Raw genomic sequence first — 21,338 nt, 5'->3', positions numbered from 1 at the left:
CTATCTAGCCATTTCGACCACTCTAGGTCCTAGCAATGGGATATACAAGCTCCTCCGTTTGTTAACCCGTCAGTTGTCACGCCTCTCCCCAGCGGATCGCTCACAGAGAACCCACCATTTCGCGGGCTTTTATAAAGGGGGGGGGGAGAGAGAGAGAACGTCCCGGACTGCCTGAGAGTGTAAGGGACCCCGTCGAAAAGCGGCGGCGGCGCCGGGGAGGGCTGGGCGCTTGCTTACCGCTGCCGCCGCGCGGAGCTCCCGCCCCGGCGCGGCTCCCAACCGTCCCCCCCCCCGCGCGCCCGCGCTAGCTCGAAGCCCGGAGGCGAAAGCAGCAGCGGAGGCGCCGTTGCGTTGGCGGCCTTGGGGGGTGGGTGTCTCGAGGGGCGGCAGTTCGCGCCTACCTTGAGCGGTGTCTTTTCTTGGCCGTCGCTCCCTCTTGTGCTCTCTGGGAAGGGCAGCCCAGGGCTTGCAGGAGAGCGAGGGGTGCCGTTGGGAAGGTGGGAAGAGGAGGCAGCTCTTCTCCTTCTCCCCCCCCCCCGCCCGGTGGCTCCGCGGTGCAGCCAGATTTTTGCTCCAGACCCCCCCTTTGCTGCTGCTGGGCACGAAAAGGAAGGAGAGAGGCGCCCACTTTCCTCAAACTTGAGGAAACTTGAGAAGCGAATTGATCCCGGATGCCTGGGCACTAAGGGGCCACATGAACAAGGAGAACGGGGCGCCTCTACCTTGACAGGAAAGCGACACACCGACAGGGACGATCCCCTCCCCGCCGCTCTTCAAAGCCCACCCTCGCTGTTCCTCTTTCCCGAAAGGAAACGGACTCTTAGGGCCTGGGAGGAGAAGCCCTCCTTACCGCAGCAGCCGCGGTGCACTCTTGCCTTGCCCGGGTGGATTCAAAGCCCCCCCCCCGGCGGCACCACGTTTTGGGATTCCTTGTATTTGCAGGAGACGTGTGTGTGTTGGTACTTGGATTTTGCCGATATAATTTCCTTCAAGATAGCTTCAAGGGCCAACATTCGATAATGGCAATTACCAAATTGTACTTTTTGGATGTTCTTCACAGTGATTATTGTCTGAGGGTTGTTATTGTTAATTAAATATAAATTAAATATATATTTTTAAAATCCTCAGATAAATATGTCTTAACAGAAAGCAAACAAGGTTAGAATTGGCACTGAAAACAGCTTGACACTAAGACCACACTCAAATTATTTTTATTTCGAATGAAATATTTCTGTGCTACTTTCTTCTGTTCCCCCACTCCAGGTCAAAGTACCCTATAATCTAGAATACTGGCTTCCTTGAACGCAGGATCTCTCTGAACGTGCTGTCCTTAGCCACTTTTGAGCCAGAATTCAAATAAGGTGAGAGAGGTGGCAGGTGCAGTTGCTTTGATTGAAAATGAATATAACGTCATGCTGAAACTATCTATAACTGTGTAGTGGTCAGATGATGTGCTCCCGTAGTTAGCCATTCTTAAAAGTACTGTAACTTTATTAGCTCTCTGGTATAGATAAACCACTGTGTTGTAGGATACATTCTGCTGGAATGTGCAAAGGGGGGCACACCCCTTTCTTTTGTCTCTTCTGATGAAGAAGGGGTGGGGAGGGAGATGACACCCATCCCTCCTCTATGTGTCCCACTCCTTCCTCTCTCCCCCTCAGTGTGGCCAAAGAAGAGTACAGAGCACAGATGAGTCACTATCTGCTTTCGGCTAGCGATTGGCTGCTTTTTCTCCCCTTGGACCGCCAAGAATAGGTTTTCTCTCTTTCTCAGCCTCTGTTGCCGGCCCTTCTCAGTCATACTTGAATCCACCCCCCTTCCCTTTTTCCCAGACTCTGGCTTTGCACAGACTTGCCACTTCAGGGTACCAGAAATGAAGGCACTTGATGTCGATATGCCATTTGGACGCAAATATTGTATGAAATATTGCTCCTCCGCTTCAACCTCAACCAACCCTATTTAGATTGCACTGGCCCACACCAAAAGGGCCGTTCTGTAACATGCCCAGAAAGCATATCCCCTTTTGCCCTGTCCACTGCTAGCTTATCAATGGCAGGGATTGCTTGGCAACACTTTCTCTAATGTCCAGCCTTATTACAAAACAAGCAGTTTTGAGCTCTTATGTGCTGCAGAATCTTGTGCAGCTCACAATTTGATTAGCATTACTACAGTATTTATCTTAAAAACGTAAGTCAAAATGCATTGCAGCATGTTGTTACTTGATTGCCTGCTGAATTTTTCGGATGGGTAACAATGAAACATAATTTAAATCTTTCTTGCTATCTTGTTTCTCTTCCTTTTTCACCCTAGATCTGAGAAATTTATAGTGTGTATTGAGATGGCGTCAACGCTTGTAACACATTCTCCATGTTTCGGAAAAGATCCTAGTAGTGGTAACAAAAACTAAACATGTTTATGTAACATTAGTAATTATAGAATGAAATATTACAGACTTAGTAAACGAGTACTAGAAAATGCACAATTGGAATTTATTATGAAAGCAGACTCCGGGACAGTAAATGCTCCAATGTGTTTTGGCTGCATTTGGGATGGATTGGGTCCAGCCCCCTATGGGGGGAGGCACAGGTGAGGATGAAAAGGTCCCAAGAGGAACAGGTTTTCTATGCCCACCTTCTTATAGAGAGTGCATCTAGACTCCTGTTGGCAACCTGGTTTTCATGCCTGAGCTCTGTGCCAGAAATATACAGGCCAGCCCTTGAAGGGGAAAGATAGATCATTTTAAATAGAAACACAAGCAGATGAAGTTTTTTTTCCCTTGCCAAACATAGCTATCAGGGAACCATATATCAGCACTATATGCCAGTGTAGACAGGCTCTCTGAAGCTTCTATGAGAGGCAGGCAAAGGCCTTTCTCTTCAGGCAGACTTTTTCTTAGTGACTGGCTGCTGTCTAAGAAGGATTTTGTTATTGCTGTTTTAAGGGACTGTTGTGTTTTTATTGTTGTTTCTTTTTAAAAAGTAGTTACTACTACTTTTTGTTGACTAGTGTTAATGTTATATATTTTTAAAATATTGTAATAATTTGTTGTTTTAATTTTTAATATTGTTTCTTTTAATACTGTAACTTGCCTTTTTAGGAGAAAGGTGGCATATAAATATTTTAACTAAATAAACATTTAAACAATTTGAATTACTTTACTTTTTTAAAAAAATGTAATATGGTTGGTAATTCCAGTCTTCGTAGTCAAAAACATGCCTCTCATTCTTAGCAGGTAGTAGAAGAAGGGGGAGGGAAGGGTGTCAGACATTTTCTGAGGATTTTTGGGTTCTTGGGACATACTGTATGCACATGTTACTTCAGCACATGAAATTGTGCATGTGGGCAACATATAGTTGCAGTGTTTAGGCCTAAAGGAGGACGGTGAAAACACACCAAAGTGAGAAATGCCATTCCAGCCATTTGCCTTCCAGCTGATTGATTCTTCTCTTGGCTCATGTTTTAATCTCAGATTGGCTTATTTAATGTGAGCCATAGCCATTATAGTCTTATTGAACAGATTTTCTTGGTTTGATGATACTGCTATTTTTACACGATATTGAAAAAAAAATTCTTTCGCTTGTAGTGTGGAAAGATGACAAACCAAACAGCCCTTTTAGAAGTTTGGATTCTGAAATCTGTCTTTATAGAGATATAGAGTGCATCGAAAAAGAAAAGGTATGTATTTTCAAGTGGAAAAATAACACTGATTATGCTGAGAGCTTGAAAAATTGTTGTTCTCAAAGGAACTTGTATTATTTGTTATTTTGAGGTAACTAGTTTACTGCTACTATTGTTATTCCATCACAAGACATAAGTCACCGAATCATGCATTATTTAACATGGTTTGTTGTCAATGGCCAAAAAAATACTAGCACATACTCTACGATTCTCTCTAGTGGCCAGTTTTGTTGCCATGTGCCATTCAGTCTCTTATGATGTGTACAGTGACTCTATGAATTAGAGGCAATGTGAAGGTTCCAGTGTCTTGAATTACTGTGATTTATTTTGTGTTTGGCCACTGGAACTGAGTACAAGCATATTTAGCAAGTTTGATTGCTGAGGTACAAAATCCCTCTGTAAGAAGGAAAATAATCACGGGGAACACATATTCCTATTGGGTTTAGACTGAATTCAAAGACCTGAAATCTATGAGACATTTAACATGCATTATCTCCTGTTGTCTTTTTTGAAACTTAAAAGCAGCTGCTAAATGGGGATGGATGGGGAAATTGGAATGTGACTGTGGCATTGGGGGGAATGCGATTAATCTTCCTTCTACTTCTTTCTCTTTTCTGTTCCAAACTTCTCCTGCAAATTGCTTTAGAAAAAATAAATAAAGGAAACTACCTATGTTAGCAGTTAAATTGAGACAGGATTTTCTGTCAGAAAAATTGCTTCACAGAAAAGCACAGGCATCCAATTATAGACCTTCTCATTCCCCCACCATGTCACAGCTCACCTTCATTGAGAAGGATTCCCCAGCCTTTTGTGGAGTTTAAAGGTTGTTGTAGAAAGGAGGGGGAAGCCAGGTGATGTTCATACACCTACATATGGATCCAGCTTTTTTGAAAAGATGTCAGTAGTTCCAGTGATAGATCTGCTATTCCTGTCTTGTTTGATCCTTAATGCATTGATCTTTAATAGTTATTGCAGACAATTTTTGAGAAATTAACTCAAAAACTAGGTAACAAAGGTTGGCTTTGATTTCAGGTTAGAGCAGTTCAGCAGAATCTGAAGGTATATGAAAAGAGTACAATTTCGTCAAGAGCCAGGGCTCGAAAGACCTTCAGAAAACTGGAAGAAGCAGTTGAAAGAGAGACAGAAGGCGATATAGAAAAAGATGTTGCTGCTCTGAATTGGGCTCTTACTTTTGCTAAGTGTGAGTAAAATGGATTATAAATATAAAACTACATAAATATGTTTGTATTAAAATGAAGTATACCTTTGGGTATCTTTACCCTATCAAGAATTTCACTAGCCATCAGCAGTTCTGAAGCATCTATTCACAGGATATGGCAATAAAATGTGCAGGTTGTTATATGCTACAAGTCGTCCTAAGGTATATATTTTAATTTTAAAGAAGGCACACAACTTGAGGTACTATGTTGTCATCTCTTTCTGTTTCATTTATAATGAGGAGCACTTCATAATTACATATTTTAATTATTCAGTCTAGACCTTGTGCTAAATCTCATATTTCAGGAAAATTATATTTTTTTGTATTCTCGAAGACTTTCATGGCCAGGATCCGATCTATCTTTGTTCTGGTGTAGTGTCTCACTTCTGTCCTCTGAAGATGCCAGCCACAGAGAATGGCGAAACATTAGGAAGAGAAACCTCCAGAACACGGCCAAAAAGCCCAAAAAACCTACAATAACCATTATAATTTTTGGTTTACATTTCCAACCAGATTCAAAACCTATCAGACAAAGTACAGTATGATTTAGTTCTGCGTGTTTTCTTTTACTTACACTGTCTTCAACTACCTTTGTTTTGTGGATCTTTGGCCTTTGAAGCAGAGCAATAGCTCTTAGCTGAGGTTTGTACATCACAGGAAACTACAGTTAAGATGAATTATGATTTGCAAACCCACTTCAAATCTTGATTTATGATTCTAATTACTAGCTAACCACACACTGTGGTTTGTCAGTCTAGGAATCATACCAGATTATAGTTTCCTTAACTGTGGCTTAACATTATGGCCTGGGTACCACATTGCACGTCTGCGTGACTGCACTGTTCCTGCTAGAAGTGATGACCCTCATTTCCTTGCACAGGGACCAACAAAAATCTCTGGAAATCTCTAGAGCAGGTTTTTGGCACTACAGAGGACTGCAATGGGAAAAGAATAAAAAAGTCTTAGTTCGACTGGTGCTGGAGATAGATGTAAACTACTTGATCTAGGCCTGTGTCTGAATGCTGCAAGTGTAGCTTTTCAAACAGAATGCATTAAAATGTCCAGCTCATTCATCTCTGTGAATACCTTAATATGTCATAGTTTTTTATTGTAAAGTTAAGAATATAATTCCTTGAATACATATGATTTATATATATTCTACAAATGGTAATCTTTTAAAAAATGCTCAGGTTTATAGGTGAAAAAATCTAAGAATTCTCACTTTCTTAAAGGTTGTCAAACTGATACACAGTCTATAACGGACTACATCAGTGAACAAAAGGAACTCTTTTTACTTGAGGTAATGGCTTTATTTCTTGCAGCTAATATTTTTTGCAACTCTGAATTAAATATATGCAGTAGAGTGCAAATTTTAGCTATAACAAACTTTCAAAAATATTTCATTTATTCATTTTAAGGATATGTTTATGTTGCTCAATAAAGTTATAAAAATGCAAGAGTAGGTGATACCTTTTTCGGACCACTAAAAATTAAAACAATTAGCAAGGTTTCATGGATGTAATCCACATTCCCTTAGGCTCTAAGCACACCTCCTTCATGGACAGTGCAGAAAAAATGTCCAGAAATTGATCTTGCATAGCTGAGAGAGTTTATCAGTTCTTCTCGTGAGGCTGGGCCTCTCCTGTCTCCATAGTTAGCATTCTTTTCATAGCCTTTCTTAGCATCATCCTATTAGAATTACATTTGGCTTCACAAGATGGTCCCACGTGAAGAGTGTTTTCTGTCATTTATTTCTAATTGTCTCTCTTCACCCCACTCAGTATGCAGTTAAAATAAAGCAACATACCATATCCCAGATGGAGAAGATGGCAGCAGAAGAAGAGAGGAGGGTCAAACTCGCTGAAACAAAACTGGAAGATGATACCCTTGCATTTGAGGAATTTCTCAAGGAAAATGATAAAAGTTCTGTAGATGCCTTTAAACTGTGAGTTTTTTTTGTTCTTGTTACATTATCTGTTATTAATCATAGACTAGGCTATAGTATATTTATTGTCCTATCTTTGCATGAAATTTCACATCATACTATTTATTGCAAGGAATGGGAGAACCACGTGTTGTTTTTGTCTCTGGGTGATGCATGTTACTCACGCTCTAGATTCAGAGCATGAGTAAGTCATATAGCACAAAGTTAGAGCCATAGAACAAGATTAGAACTGATTTCCAGTGCCTTCTCAAGCTGCCTATATATATAGAGAGAGAGAGAGAGATTGGCACCCTTGCAATTCTGTCAGAAAATGCAACACTTCTCTCAGAAAATTGTTGCCGTTGCAAATGTTTTAGTACTCACATGTTCATTTCTTTGGTTAGCGTTGGAACAACACAAAAGACAAAGAAGAAAAGTTAAATCTGATACAATCCCACACAGAAACCCAAAAATGAACACGTGAGTACTAAAACATTTGCAACTGCAACAATTTTCTGAGAGAAGTGTTGCATTTTCTGACAGAATTGCAAGGGTGCCAATCTTTTTACATTGTTCATTTTACATTTCTACTACTTCAATGATAAAAATCAAATAAAATCACCTACCTGTTTTCCAGAGTTAATGGAATAAATGTATATTTATATGTGACACACTTAATACATATACACAGGGTCTGAAACATCCACATTGTTTTTAGGGCAACTCAGGAAGCAAAATCTAAACTGGAAGTGATGGCAGAAGTGAGGTCAGCAATGAATGAAGTGTTTTCTCTTAAAAGGTGAGCTCTGGCTTGGATATATCTTTTTCACATGAAAATGGGTGAATTGAGGTGTGTTTTTGATGACATTCTCTATTTTTCCTTCATATTATTCTGAAAAACAAAAACAAAAAAGAAACACCAAATCTGTATAGCAAGAAGAAGCTGTCTTAGGTCATATTATCATGGACTAAATGACCTGATTCCAAACAATTATTGTTGAAGTAAAAACAGCTCAGGCTATTTTCCTGGTAACATTTGTGCAAGTGCTACCGGAAAAGTTGGTTCCCACATTAAAATGGTTCATTGCTTTCTAAAGACAATACTAGAGATCACATATTAATATGAAATAAATTACGATCAGTCTGCAAACATAACTCAGATGCCAATTATTTTCTCTTTATTATCTAAGAATTGTACTTATATTAAAAACAAGATTATTTGCTTGTTTATCAGTTATCATCTTTTAATGTCTGCAGTGAAATTGCAAACACTGAAGATCTTTTGAGGCTGTATTTATCGTATGAATCTTTTTTGCTGAGTATTTCTCCTAAAGAGTGGCAAGAACAGCAAAAAGCAAAAAAGAAGAAAGGAAAGAAGGAGAGGAAAAGAGGCCTTTCAAAATCTTTTATTACTATTCCTGCTCCTGATAAAACCAAGCTAATGTCAAGCTCTTTCATATTACACCACAGAATACGTAAGCATCTAATTTTCAAAGCAGTATGATGGGAATTTCAGTCACATGGGAGTCCTTCATAGACTCTTCATCCCCTCTCTGTTTTCCTGTTGGGAAAATGCATGGGATGTATTTTTTTCTGAATATTGATTTAATGCATTTATATACCACTGACTTACAAGTGATTTACAATACAACAATTACCCCATCCACCCAATAAACCAACATTGAACATATCTAAATAAACAAAACTATAGCTAAAAGAGTGCAAATAATGGCAAAACAGGGAACACATATAAGGGTTAACTTACATGAGGATGTCCTTGAATGCCTCTTATAACAAGACAGTCTTTAGATCCTCTGAAAGGATGTGATGTAGGGGGCCTGATGGACTTCTACCAGGAGCCCATTCCATAAGGATGGGGCCATGACAGAGAAGGCATGATTTCTGGTGGTAGTCTCCTTTGCCTCTTTTGATGTGGCAACCCAGAGAAGCAAGACCTATGAGGAACAGGTGGCATGGGCCGATCTTCTGAGGGAAAGATGCTCTGACAAATAGGGCCTCAAACCATGAAGGGATTTATATACTAAAACTAGAAGTTTAAACCTGGCTTGAAAAATAATGGGAAGCCAATTCAGGTGAATCAGAACTGGAGAGATGTGATCAAACTTATGCACACCCAATACCAGTCAGGCCACTGCATTCTGCACCTGCTGTAATCTCCACACTAACTTCAAGGGTATCCCCATGTAGGGAGTGTTACAATATTTGAACTTAAAGATCACCAGCACATGAACCAGTATTATCAGAGAGAGAGAGAGAATCCAAGTAGGGGCATAACTTGACAATCAGTTTGAGTTGGTTAAAAGCTGACCTGGACATAGCCGAAATTTGATGTTCCAAAGATAAGGCTGAATCCAGGAGCACACACGAGTTATGAAAGAGATCCTAAGTGGAAGGATAACTCTATCCAACCTAGGGAGACAGCCCCCTAACCTTTTCAGAGCCCCCCCCCCAACAATATGACCTCAGTTTTATCTGGATTATATTCAGCCTATTAGTCTTCATCCCTTCCAGAATTGAGATCAGATAGCGCTGCAGGACCTGGACAGCATCCGCTGCAGAAGATGTAAAGGAGAGAGTTGTGTATCATCAGCATACTGATTAAAACACTCTCCAAATCTCCGGATGACCTCTCCAAGTGGCCTCACATAGACATTAAAATGCATTGGGGAGATAGATGATCCTGTGGTATTTAGGGTCCGAGGGCCGACAATTCCTTCCCAAGTGGAACTCCCTGGACCAGCAGTCAAGAAAGAATTTAATACATTAAACACACTAGGTCAAAAATATACCCGAGTGTAAAAATAAATAGAATTGTAGCTGTTTGCTTTAGGAGAAATATACATAAATTAGAAGTGTGTTTAGTACTGTGAGGATGACAGTCTTGTCTATATTGCACATCTATTTCTATACGTATTCTGCTAGACAAAGTTGGACTTGGGAGACTAAAATGTCCCATTGTAAGTGCATGAGGTTTAAAATAAAAAGAGAAACCTGGGCAGTATCTACTTTCACTCTATCTTGGAAAGCAGAACATCTATAGAATAATAAATTTTAAAATACCAGCAGAAGTAATAATTATTGTGCAAATAAATTTAGCTTGTGCTGGTTTCTATATAGTGAGAAACTGAGAATCTTGTCAAGACAGCAAAAATGAAGCATACAATGTGTCTAGGAGATATAAGGTGAGAGGGAGAATACACAGAAATGTTTATTGCTGTTGTATCTCCTCAGCTGCTGTGAGTGATTTTTGGAACATTTACTTAGCCTCTCTATGCCATAGTTCAGATGGTCTTGAATCATTTGCTCCCCATGTTCCTTTGCACCAGTGTTACATGCTGTTTCTGCTCTGTGTTGGTCTGGATGCTACAGGGAAATCTGTGCAAAGCCACTAGTAGTGGATATCTGGTTAGTTCTTTTACCACCATCTGATCCTACGTTATCTGAATTGTATCTTTAGACAAATGGGCACACACTAAAGGGCCACCACCTGGTAAAGGGCAGCCACCTGGAAAGAAGGTGTTTACTGGGAGGTCAGCCTCAGTCATGCTCCCTCAGCATGAGGAGAAGAAGAAGAAAAGCCCCCATAGCCAAGGTAAGGAGGAAACAGCTACATGGCAAGATGGCAGTTGGGTGTGGAGTGCACGTTGGCCCACCTTGATCAGCAGAACCTCAGAAAGCAAACTGCTTTTCAGAACCCCTTCTCTGTCAAAAGCAGTTCCCAAGAAGCACGTTTTAGAAACATAAGTCCTAAGCTACACTGATCACATATTTCACACATCGCACTGTTTGGGGGGAACATTCTAAGCATAATAAAGATTTTTTAAAAAAAGATTATAGCTTGCTGACTTTAAATGGCATGCCGGATATGCTACATGTCAGATAGTTCCATCTGTTTAATCACATGGTCAGACATGGATATGGAGTTTACTGAGTTAATCTTATGGCCCTCCAACCCCAGCAAGCCACTTGTGTCACATTGATATACCACTAGGTGTAGAACTAGGCATTGGGATAGTAGTAATACTAAACCACCCATGGTCTACTACAGGCCTAAAGGCTGAATTCGATCTCAAGGAAGCTTTCAGAGGCTGCAATCTCGTGATGAGCAATGCCAATGATGGGAACCAGAGTATCGGCAAATTTTCACTTAAAACTAACATATTGTAATATTTTATTAACATAATATTCTGGGTTAAAGCTAAGACAGTGATGCATTTGTCAACTTTCCAAGGAGGCGAATACCGGTTTTTCAGAAAGATGTCAGGAGCACTCAGCCGCAGATCATCCTCGCAGGAGAAAAGACAATCATTAGAAAGGTAACATATGGTATTTTGAAAGTTCTTTTCATTTTGAGTTGCAAGCATGGCATGGAAAACTCCTGTTCAAGAAACATAACACCTACAACAATCTCTTTAGGTCTGCAGATGCTGGACTTGCTTTCAAGCTGTAGCATTTGATTTCAAACATTTTTATAAATTGTTCCATGCTAACTTGATCTACAGATGACAAGAAAATGTTGACAGCTTTTATACAGTTGAAGGATTGGTGGTGGGGGGAGTGATGCTTATCACAGAGAATAAGGTCACCTGTCTTTTTTCTTGGCATTAAACATTGAGCTGGCAAGCTTGGGAATGTAAACCTGCATCTAAGTTAGAATTTTGTTTCATAACAGCTATCAGAGTGAAAGAAGCATGTCTCTATCTTCAGAAGAAGACTTTTCCTTGGATGATATACAGAGTGATGAGGTAACAAGTTTGTCATAATTAAAAAACAACAACACAGTTCTATGAAAATAAGATTCTTCTTGCTTTTGAACCAATTATATATTATTATTAAAATTTCTGAGCCAAATTGTCTGCCAGGATGTTGGCTACTGATTGCTACGCTGATGTGTAGCCTCACATTTTTTTCAAATAGGTGCTCATTCACTGCTTGTCGCATCTGTGGATTTTCCTATGCCAGTTGGTGAAAGAAGGGAAGATCACCAGCAGTGCCCGGAAACTGTTAGTGTGGATCAAAATACACATGGCTCTCTAGATTATTACATTGTTATATTTGCTTTATTCAATAATCAAACATCAAAACCTACAACATCTACTCTTGAGAATTATCGTAAGCTGTATATTTCACAAAGAATACATGACTTAAAACAGGCTCACAACATCTCATGCATTTTAATTTTACCGTGAAAGAGGATTCTCTCTTTTTTTTTACTTTAACCTAGAAATCAAACATGAGCTTAATTCAGTGCTACTCCACTTGAGTTCCAAGCTAGAGGGATCCTGAGAACCTAAAATGATGTTTGTGAGAAGAAACTTCTTCCTTTTGTTACAAATTTATCCTCACAGTTCTCTTGCCTGAGTGAATCACAGTTCCCCAGCTCATACCAGACACCAATCACTCATGCACACTTTAAACTATTCTCAGAAAATGCATGTTTTCTGCATAGATGCTCTTTGCCAAAGAAATCTATATTTTTGCTGGTAATTAATTTGAAGTAAGGAAAGGGCAAACTGTAATATTTTTCCTGAAATTATGTAACACCCTTTCTTCTGCCTTAGGAACCAGAGATATATTTCAAAAATCCTGAAGAGCTACTTCAGATGTACAGACATCTTGAGGAACAAAATCTTTCACTATTTCAAAACATTCAAGAAATCAGTGGAACACTAGAAAGCAGACAGCAGAAAGAAAAAGCAATTAAACAGGAAATGTAAGTTTATCCATATAAAATATTCTAAAGCTACTTTACATTGCCATCGGTAGGTGGCTGATAAGATTCCAAAACGCACAAAAGTGCAATCAGAATTGTTTTTAAAAAACCCAAAATAAAACAGCAAATGATCTAAGGTCCCTTCCCCCCTTCAGATAGCATGTGCAGGCTGAAATAAATACTGTATGATGAAGCCGTACATATCTATCTCCTTTGGAGGGACTTCAAAGGTGTAAGCCCAAATATGAGGAATCCTTGTACGTACCACTTATGAAGGTCTGTTGAGGAATTAGGAGTCCATATATACTCACCATGGATAGAGGCGAGCACTCTTAAGTCCACCTTTCTCCATTTCTGGTTTCACTGGCCTGGAAAGACAGCAAGTCTAAAGAGGATCTGCCTGATCCATGTACAGAGCATGCATGGATGTCAGAGGATCTCCCCTTCAAATTTGTTGCTTTCCACAGACAGAGAAGCTGGAGGATGTCAGGACTAAAGTACATGGTAAGTAGACATGAATTCCTCATAAGTGAATAGACCTTAAGTCTAATAAGCTGAAGCTAGAGGGCCAGGAGGTAGGGCCTTCAGGGCCAAATTTACAGGCTTAAGCAGGTGCAAGCAGTCCTTCAAGTAAAGTGATCTTAAACCATATAAAGGCCAAAACCAGCATTTAAACCAGACCTTACTGGTTTAATACTGAGTATGCTAACGAGGTTAATTGAGGAGGAGCTGCTCAAAACAAACAGGCAACCAATGTACCCAATATAGAATATTTAAAATCTGATCTGAGCCCTTAGTTCTTATAAGCAGTGTAGCTGTGGCATTCTGTATCAGCTCTAGTTTCTGAACTATCAAAGATGATACCAAACACAGTGCATTTTTGTAATATATGGCTGATCTTTCCATTCCAGAGCACCAATATGAGGTTATAGGCACATCACTGCATGAACAACAGTATGACTTTGACAGTGCCGTGTGAGCGGCCACTGACAACCAAGGCCCCTTATCCAAGCCAAAGCTAAGCATAGTCTCTATAACATAGAGGGCCTGTCAAAATCTAAAGAAGAGCTATTAAATCAGCTCTGCCAGGCACACGATGGTGATATACTTTGCATGCATTTAAGAAACACATAGAAACAGCCACCACTGGTGTCCCAAAATGCACAACATGAGACTTGCATCTGAAAGACTTCATGGAAAGTATGGAAACATTATATTAGTCAAACCTGACCTCCAAATATCATCTACTGCTGTCATAGAACTATCACAGGCAAGTAGAACTTATTGGTACTTTAGCAATCAGCTGTAAGATTGATTCCTAAGGTAGTGCCAAGGGTTTAGGTCATATTAATGCCAATAGATGGTGTTACAGGATAACATACAATTTTGTACTTGTGTGTGGAAGAGATTGTCACTCTCGTATTGGCCTTCTCAGCCACGTTAGACGCTGCTCCAAGACCTCTATTCAGAGCACGTTACCATAGTCTCTCGAGACTGAAGGATGCCTACCCATATTAAAACACTTAATTATTAGTTACGAGGCTAAAGTCTTATAAAACAGATGACACCTTTTTCCTTTTCTCTATTTGCTTATCAGTTAACAAACAGCTTTAAATAACATTCATACTTTTTCCCCTTTTATAATATTCTATTAAAATTCTATTGTATAATATATTCCTATTCTCATTTGCCTAACACAGGTTTCCACATGTATTTTGCAGCATCTATTTGTCAATTAACACTATAGGTAAAACACAAAGAAGCGGCATTTTTAAATGCACTTGTTTTTTCTCTTTTCCCTGTTTCACATCGCATCATTGTTCTGCTGTTTACTCTTTCTTATGAAAAATAGTACAACTCAGTGAGTTACTTCTGTCTTCTCACCCTTGTAGTGAAACAAATGGTACTGCAATGTAAACTGTCTTCCCAGCTGTAATTTTTCAATTGTACTTTCACTTTTAATGCGCCTTCAAAATAAGTATAAATCATTTTTAGGGCAACACTCCCATCCCATAAATAATTATTTTTGAATTTATTGACATAACAAGATAACAGTGTAGCCACATAACGTGCATTTTATCCTCCATTTATGAATTGCCTAATGCAACCTTTTCTTTTAAAATATTGGACAGTTTTCATAAGCATTGTTTTGTCTCCAAATATGTGTTGCTTTTGATTGTATACTAACCTACAAAAAGCACTGCCTAAATACAAAGCAAAAGGTCTCCACAAAGAACAATATCCTTTGAAAGCAGCTGGTAACTGTTACATAACAGCACTGATGTTACCTGTCTGTCATGGGTTTGGAGGGAAAGTTCCATCCTATGGGGAGTGGAAGGCGGGACATCAGGAGGAGGGGCTGTACTGTATAAATATGTGATGCTGATGAGATGCTGAGACAGACTGTGAGACACTGGGTTGGGACGAAGCAGCAGCTGGGGAAGAAGAAGCTGTTGTGGGAGTCTGGGTGTCTGACAGGGTACTACTGTGTGTCAGAGTACCAGCCTGAAAGGTTCAGGGGTCTGTGGGTTAGCCAGAACTGATGGGTTCAGGGTCTGTGCTTTAAGTTAAAGGTTCTAGGTGAACCAAACTGTATGCTTGTGTGTGTGAGAATAAGCCACGTTACTTTATTTTATTCACCTGATTGTTTTATTTACCCTGTTTGTATTTAAAATAAACCTTATTCTTTTGTTGTTTAAAAATCCATCCCTGGTCTGTGTGACTTATTATAGGGAATGGTTGGTGGCAGCTTAGTAACTGTGTGATAGATCCCAGTAGGTCTGGGTTTGTCACATTGATTGGTGTCCAGCGTGTGGGATACGACTGGTCCAGTTGTCCAGCGGTCCAGCAAAGCCTTGGCAAGTGTGCCCAGAGCAAGGGGGATCTAGTCAGGGACAGTCTGAGGCGCGTAGGTAATCTTCTAGGTGTACCTCACGGGGGGGTGCGCTAGTAGAAGAACGTGCCAACTGGGGAGACTTAGATTAAGGTGCTCTGAGGCAGCCTAGTTTTGGCGGGAAAACGCTGAGGCAAAACTGCATAGCAACAGCGAGCTAGCTTGCCAGCTGAGAGGCCCAGCAGAGGGGGGTAGGCTCTGACTCGATACTGTTGCAATTTAGTGCTGAAGAACAGCAGCAATCTCTAGGGAGAGCTGGTTCTGAGGCAAAAAGAAAAAAAAGTGGTCGTTTTATTCTGAGGCTTGACTTTTTAAAGCAGCCTGTTCTGAGGGGGGATTATGCCCTTGACTCGAAGCCAAGTAGCAGACATGAGTGAAGTGAAAGACCCCCAGATTGACCAAGGTTCTGAGGATGAATTTGGCTCAGTGCAAGGTGACAGCACAGGAGAGCAGGACCCAGAACTCAGAAAATTGCTCATAGCCCAACAGCATGAACTGAGGATGAGGCAATTGGAAAAAGAAGAAAGATTAGAGAGAGAGAAAATTGCTCTGGAAAAAGAAAGAATGGCGTTTGAATTAAGAAAACTGGAAATGATGAACCAGAACAATAATAACAATAGGGATTCTGAGGGAGGCCAGTTGTCTAAAGCTGACCTGAAGAAATTCCCTGTGTACCACAAGGGAGATTGTCCTGAGGTGTTCTTTTCCTTAGTGGAAAGAGCGTTTGTGGACTTCTCAGTGAGGGAAACTGAGAAGATGACCATCATGCGATCTTTAATCAGTGGTAGCCTTGCTGAAGTTTATGCCGAGATGCCTGAGGAACTGATGAAAGATTTTGCAGAGTTCAAAAAACTGGTGTTTGCAAGACATGGGATAAATGCAGAGCAGCTGAGACAAAGATTCAGGTCCCTCACTAAAAAACCAGAACAGACTTTTACCCAAGTGGGGGCCCAATTGGTGAGGCTGCTTGAGAAATGGCTATCGCAGGAGGGAATAGAGACCTATGAGCAGCTTAAAGACTTGATAGCCCTGGAACAGTTCTATTCAGTCCTGCAGGGGGAATTGAAATTCCAGGTGAGGGAAAGGAAACCGAAATCTGTGGCAGCAGCCGCAGAAATCGCAGATTTTATCTCCCAAATAAGAAAGCCCTTGGGTGAGGGGAAATCTGTAGGTAAACCCAAAGAAACCTACAGCAAGTACTCTCAGGGACCAGGGAAAAGCCAGCAAGGGGGAGGGGCCCATGGTGAAGGGAAGCCCTCAGGCATGAAACCAAGCCCTCAGAATTTGGAGGGAAAACCGAAACCAGAGGAGAGAGAATCCAAATACCCTAGAAAATGCTATTTCTGTCAGGGAAAGGGTCATCTGATCTCAGAATGTGAGAAATTGAAGCAGCTAAAAGGAATGGTGCCTCAGAATTCTAGTGGGACCAAGCCAAAAGCTGTGTTCTGTGTCCAGAAAGAGCAAAGCTCATTGTCACAGAGGGAGCCTGTTGCCATGACTACTCAGTCTGGGACAGCTGCCTCTGCTGATCAGGCTGAGGAAAATGGTCCTCTTCTGGAGGTAAAGCGCTGCTTGCTGATAAAAACAGATTCTCAGTTGTTTGAGACAGCAGGGGTGGACGTAGGAATACTTGACCGTCAGTATAGGGGGCTGCGGGACACTTGTTCCCAAGTAACCCTATGCCATCCAGATATCATCCCTAGGGAGTTTATAATCCCAAATGAGAGCATGAAGGTGGCAGGGATTGAGGGGCAGATAATCTCTCTGCCAGTAGCAGAGGTACCTGTCAACTTTCAAGGCTGGAGGGGAGATTGGCGGATAGCGATTTCATCGACTCTGCCAGCAGCCGTGCTCGTGGGAAATGACCTGGCTGAACATGTGAAACGGGTGCTAGTGATTACACGCTCACAAGCCACCACAGGGACAGTTCAGGGGGGTAATGATGAGCCAGAGACGGAAGCAGAGGGGAGTTCAGAAGCTGTGGTGGAAACCTTAACCACAGACAGCAGATTTGGACAGGAGCAAAAGGCAGACGCCACTCTCCAAAAGTGTTTTGAACAGGTGACTGACGCCCAGCTAACACCTGAGACCCCAGTGAGATTTCTGGAGAAAAAGGGGATTTTATATAGAGAAACCCTGAGGAATATCTCAAAAGGGGGAGATGGGATCAGAAGTCAGCTGGTGGTACCTGAAAAGTATCGCCCCATGATCTTACAAAGGGGGCACTCTGACATGTTTGCTGCACACTTAGGGGTCAACAAAACACAGCAGAGAATCACACAGAATTTCTACTGGCCTGACATAGGGAAGCAGATCAGGGAGTTCTGTAAACGATGTGATGTGTGTCAAAGGCAGGGGAATAACCGCGACAGGACCAAAGCAAAGCTGTGCCCTTTGCCTGTGATTGACACTCCGTTCAAATGCATAGGGGTGGATATTGTGGGACCTTTGCCAAAGGCCACAAAGAGGGGGAATAGGTTCATCCTAACAATTGTGGACCATGCCACAAGGTATCCTGAAGCCATACCCTTGACTAACATTGAAACTAACACAGTGGCCGATGCTTTGGTGGGGTATATGTCCAGGATGGGATTTGCCTCAGAGATAATCACAGATTTGGGCGCATCGTTCACATCAAAGCTCATGAAACGCTTATGGCAGATCTGTGGAATTAAGCACAAGGAAACCACTGCTTATCATCCTGAAAGCAATGGGTTAACTGAGAAGTTCAATGGGACTCTAATGCGCATGATTAGGGCTTACTTGGCAGAGAATCCAAACAATTGGGACCAGAAGCTGCAATCCCTTTTGTTTGCTTATCGATCAGTGCCACAAGCCAGTACCGGGTTTAGTCCATTTGAACTTCTATTTGGGAGAAGGGTGAAAGGGCCCCTTGATTTGATCAAACAAAATTGGGAGCAGATCACCCAGGATGACCCACAAGACGTTGTGACATACATAGACACCTTGATGAATGACCTAAAGCGAAATCTAGAGCTGGCAGCAGAAAACCTGCAAGCTCAGAAGGTCAGACAGAAAACATGGTATGACCACAAAGCTAGAGAGAGGCACTTTGACCCAGGGGAGGAAGTGCTTTGGCTTAGGCCCTGCAGAGAGAACAAACTGCAGCTCAAATGGGCAGGACCATATAGGGTCATTTCCAAGATGTCAGACCTGAACTACCTAATAGAGCAGGAGGAGAACCAAGCAAGGAGGGTGGTTCATGTGAATGCCCTAAAACCCTACTACAGAGGGGAACAGAGGGTTTTATTCGCGATAAAAGCAGCTGAGAGTGAGGAAGCGGAATTACCCTTCTGGGAGGGTAGAGGGGAAGTAAAATACAACCCAGAGGAGGTAAAGATCAGTCCTGCACTCACCCAAGACCAGCAGCAAGAACTGAAAATGCTGCTTAGTAAATATCAACAGGTGTTTTCCAACAAGCCGGGGATAGTGAAGGGAGTGATGCATCGGATCCATACAGGGGATGCACCCCCGCAGGCAGTATCCCCATACCGAGTAACGGGACCCTATAGGGACAAGGTACGGAAGGAGCTGGACGAGATGCTGAGGGAGAACATAATCGTCCCCTCTTCTAGTCCTTGGTCCTCTCCGATAGTCCTTGTGGACAAGCCTGATGGGAGCATTAGGTTTTGTGTCGATTACAGGAAATTAAACCGTGTAACCACTCCTGATGCCTACCCAATGCCCAGGCTAGACAACCTGATTGAAACCATAGGGGGTTGTCGGTTCATCTCATCATTGGACCTGGTAAAGGGATATTGGCAATTAAGAATTGATCCCAGGGATCAAGAAAAGACTGCCTTTTGCAGCCCTTTTGGTCTCTATGAGTTTCGAGTCCTGAGCTTTGGTCTCAGAAATGCACCAGCCACATTCCAAAGGCTGATGGACCAGACCTTGGCAGGGCTCAGTGACTTTACAGTGGCCTACATTGACGACATAGGGATCTTCAGTAATACCTGGGAAGATCACCTGATACACCTGGAGTTAGTGCTGCAGAGGTTAAGTGCAGCAGGGCTAACAGTAAAGGCCAGCAAGTGTCAGCTGGGTAGCCCAGAAATAAAATACTTGGGTCACATGGTAGGGGGAGGAGTGATCAAACCCCTGGAGGCCAAAATAGAAGCTGTTCGTGATTGGCCTAGACCCAACACCAAGAAAAAAGTCAAATCATTTCTTGGGTTGGTGGGCTACTACAGAAAGTTCATCCCGAGGTTTAGCGAGATTGCGGCTCCGCTGACCGATCTGACGAGGAAGAAGGCTGATGACCGCATCCCGTGGACCAGCGACTGTGAGGCGGCGTTCCAGAGGTTGAAGGAGGCGTTAATCAACTATCCTGTCCTGCGTGCTCCAGACTTCGACCGGGAGTTCATCATCTACACCGATGCGTCTAACAGCGGGGTAGGAGCAGTTCTGTGCCAAGAGGATGAGAATGGTGACCAACATCCAGTGTCCTACCTGAGTAGGAAACTTCAAAAAGGTGAGAGACATTTGGCAACCGTGGAGAAGGAGTGTTTGGCCATAGTCTACGCGATCCAGAAGGCCAAGCCTTACATCTGGGGAAGACATTTTGTTCTGTGTACTGACCATTCACCATTGCAATGGTTAAAGACAATGAAAACCCACAATAGCAAACTTATGACGTGGGCTTTGAACTTACAGGACTATGACTTTGAAGTGAAGGTGGTCAGAGGGTCAGTGAACTGTGTTGCTGACGCCTTATCAAGAAGACCTGAAGACTGAAGACGGCGAAAGAACATGGACTATATGTATATAATGAGAACAAAAAGTTAAAATGTACCTGGTTTTGAATTTGGTTGGTATTAATAAAGGTAAATTGATGTACTGTATATGGTAAAATGTTTAAATGCATATTTGCTATGGTTAACTTGGAGTGTAAGTATATGTAAGTATTATATGGTATGTATAAATGTTGTTGTGTATTTTATGCAGGTTGTTTTTTTGGTGAAAAGCACTTTTAGCTTTCCCCCTACAAAACAACTTATAAAGAGGGGAGGTGTTACATAACAGCACTGATGTTACCTGTCTGTCATGGGTTTGGAGGGAAAGTTCCATCCTATGGGGAGTGGAAGGCGGGACATCAGGAGGAGGGGCTGTACTGTATAAATATGTGATGCTGATGAGATGCTGAGACAGACTGTGAGACACTGGGTTGGGACGAAGCAGCAGCTGGGGAAGAAGAAGCTGTTGTGGGAGTCTGGGTGTCTGACAGGGTACTACTGTGTGTCAGAGTACCAGCCTGAAAGGTTCAGGGGTCTGTGGGTTAGCCAGAACTGATGGGTTCAGGGTCTGTGCTTTAAGTTAAAGGTTCTAGGTGAACCAAACTGTATGCTTGTGTGTGTGAGAATAAGCCACGTTACTTTATTTTATTCACCTGATTGTTTTATTTACCCTGTTTGTATTTAAAATAAACCTTATTCTTTTGTTGTTTAAAAATCCATCCCTGGTCTGTGTGACTTATTATAGGGAATGGTTGGTGGCAGCTTAGTAACTGTGTGATAGATCCCAGTAGGTCTGGGTTTGTCACAGTAACTAGTTGTGGAACACAACTACAAACACTATATAGTCTTGACCCTATGCTGTGCTTCAGGTGAATACACCAGCATGCTATGGTATCATTCAGCTAATGCAAAACAGGTAGATGTGGCACTCAATGAAACCTGTACAATCACTATTGGATACCTGAGGCCAAAGCTTATTGATCAGTTACCAAGTAGACATTGCACCCAGTAGAAGCTGACAGTGAAAGACTCAAAGCATCTACATCAAATGCACATCCACTCTTTGGCTACCATCCCATCGCTACCAGATTAAAATAAAGAAAAAAGTTTTCAAAACTTCTGTGAATCCTGAA

The 21,338-nt window shown here is 41.7% G+C and overlaps 1 protein-coding gene across 4 annotated transcripts in view; it reads left to right on the top strand.

The window, feature by feature from the left end:
* Positions 1-21,338, top strand: part of CCDC38 (coiled-coil domain containing 38) — a 29,117-nt gene that overhangs the window by 2,265 nt on the left and 5,514 nt on the right. For 3 of the 4 annotated variants that reach the window (XM_073000263.2, XM_073000262.2, XM_020815566.3), the window contains exons 2-13: positions 1,264-1,361; positions 2,311-2,393; positions 3,584-3,675; positions 4,711-4,879; positions 6,130-6,197; positions 6,679-6,842; positions 7,540-7,620; positions 8,079-8,296; positions 10,300-10,434; positions 11,074-11,158; positions 11,515-11,587; positions 12,404-12,555. In XM_073000263.2, the coding sequence (XP_072856364.2) occupies positions 2,339-2,393; positions 3,584-3,675; positions 4,711-4,879; positions 6,130-6,197; positions 6,679-6,842; positions 7,540-7,620; positions 8,079-8,296; positions 10,300-10,434; positions 11,074-11,158; positions 11,515-11,587; positions 12,404-12,555 (1,292 nt within the window). In that variant the 5' untranslated portion in view covers positions 1,264-1,361; positions 2,311-2,338. Of the gene's footprint in view, positions 1-401; positions 1,362-2,310; positions 2,394-3,583; positions 3,676-4,710; positions 4,880-6,129; positions 6,198-6,678; positions 6,843-7,539; positions 7,621-8,078; positions 8,297-10,299; positions 10,435-11,073; positions 11,159-11,514; positions 11,588-12,403; positions 12,556-21,338 lie in introns of those variants that run through there. The other variant, XM_078376049.1, reaches the window with a different exon arrangement.

The sequence above is a fragment of the Pogona vitticeps genome, chromosome 5, assembly GCF_051106095.1.
Source record: "Pogona vitticeps strain Pit_001003342236 chromosome 5, PviZW2.1, whole genome shotgun sequence".
Lineage (NCBI taxonomy): Eukaryota > Metazoa > Chordata > Lepidosauria > Squamata > Agamidae > Pogona > Pogona vitticeps.
Note: the sequence above shows the minus strand (reverse complement) of the source record. Positions and strands in the feature narration are given on the sequence as shown.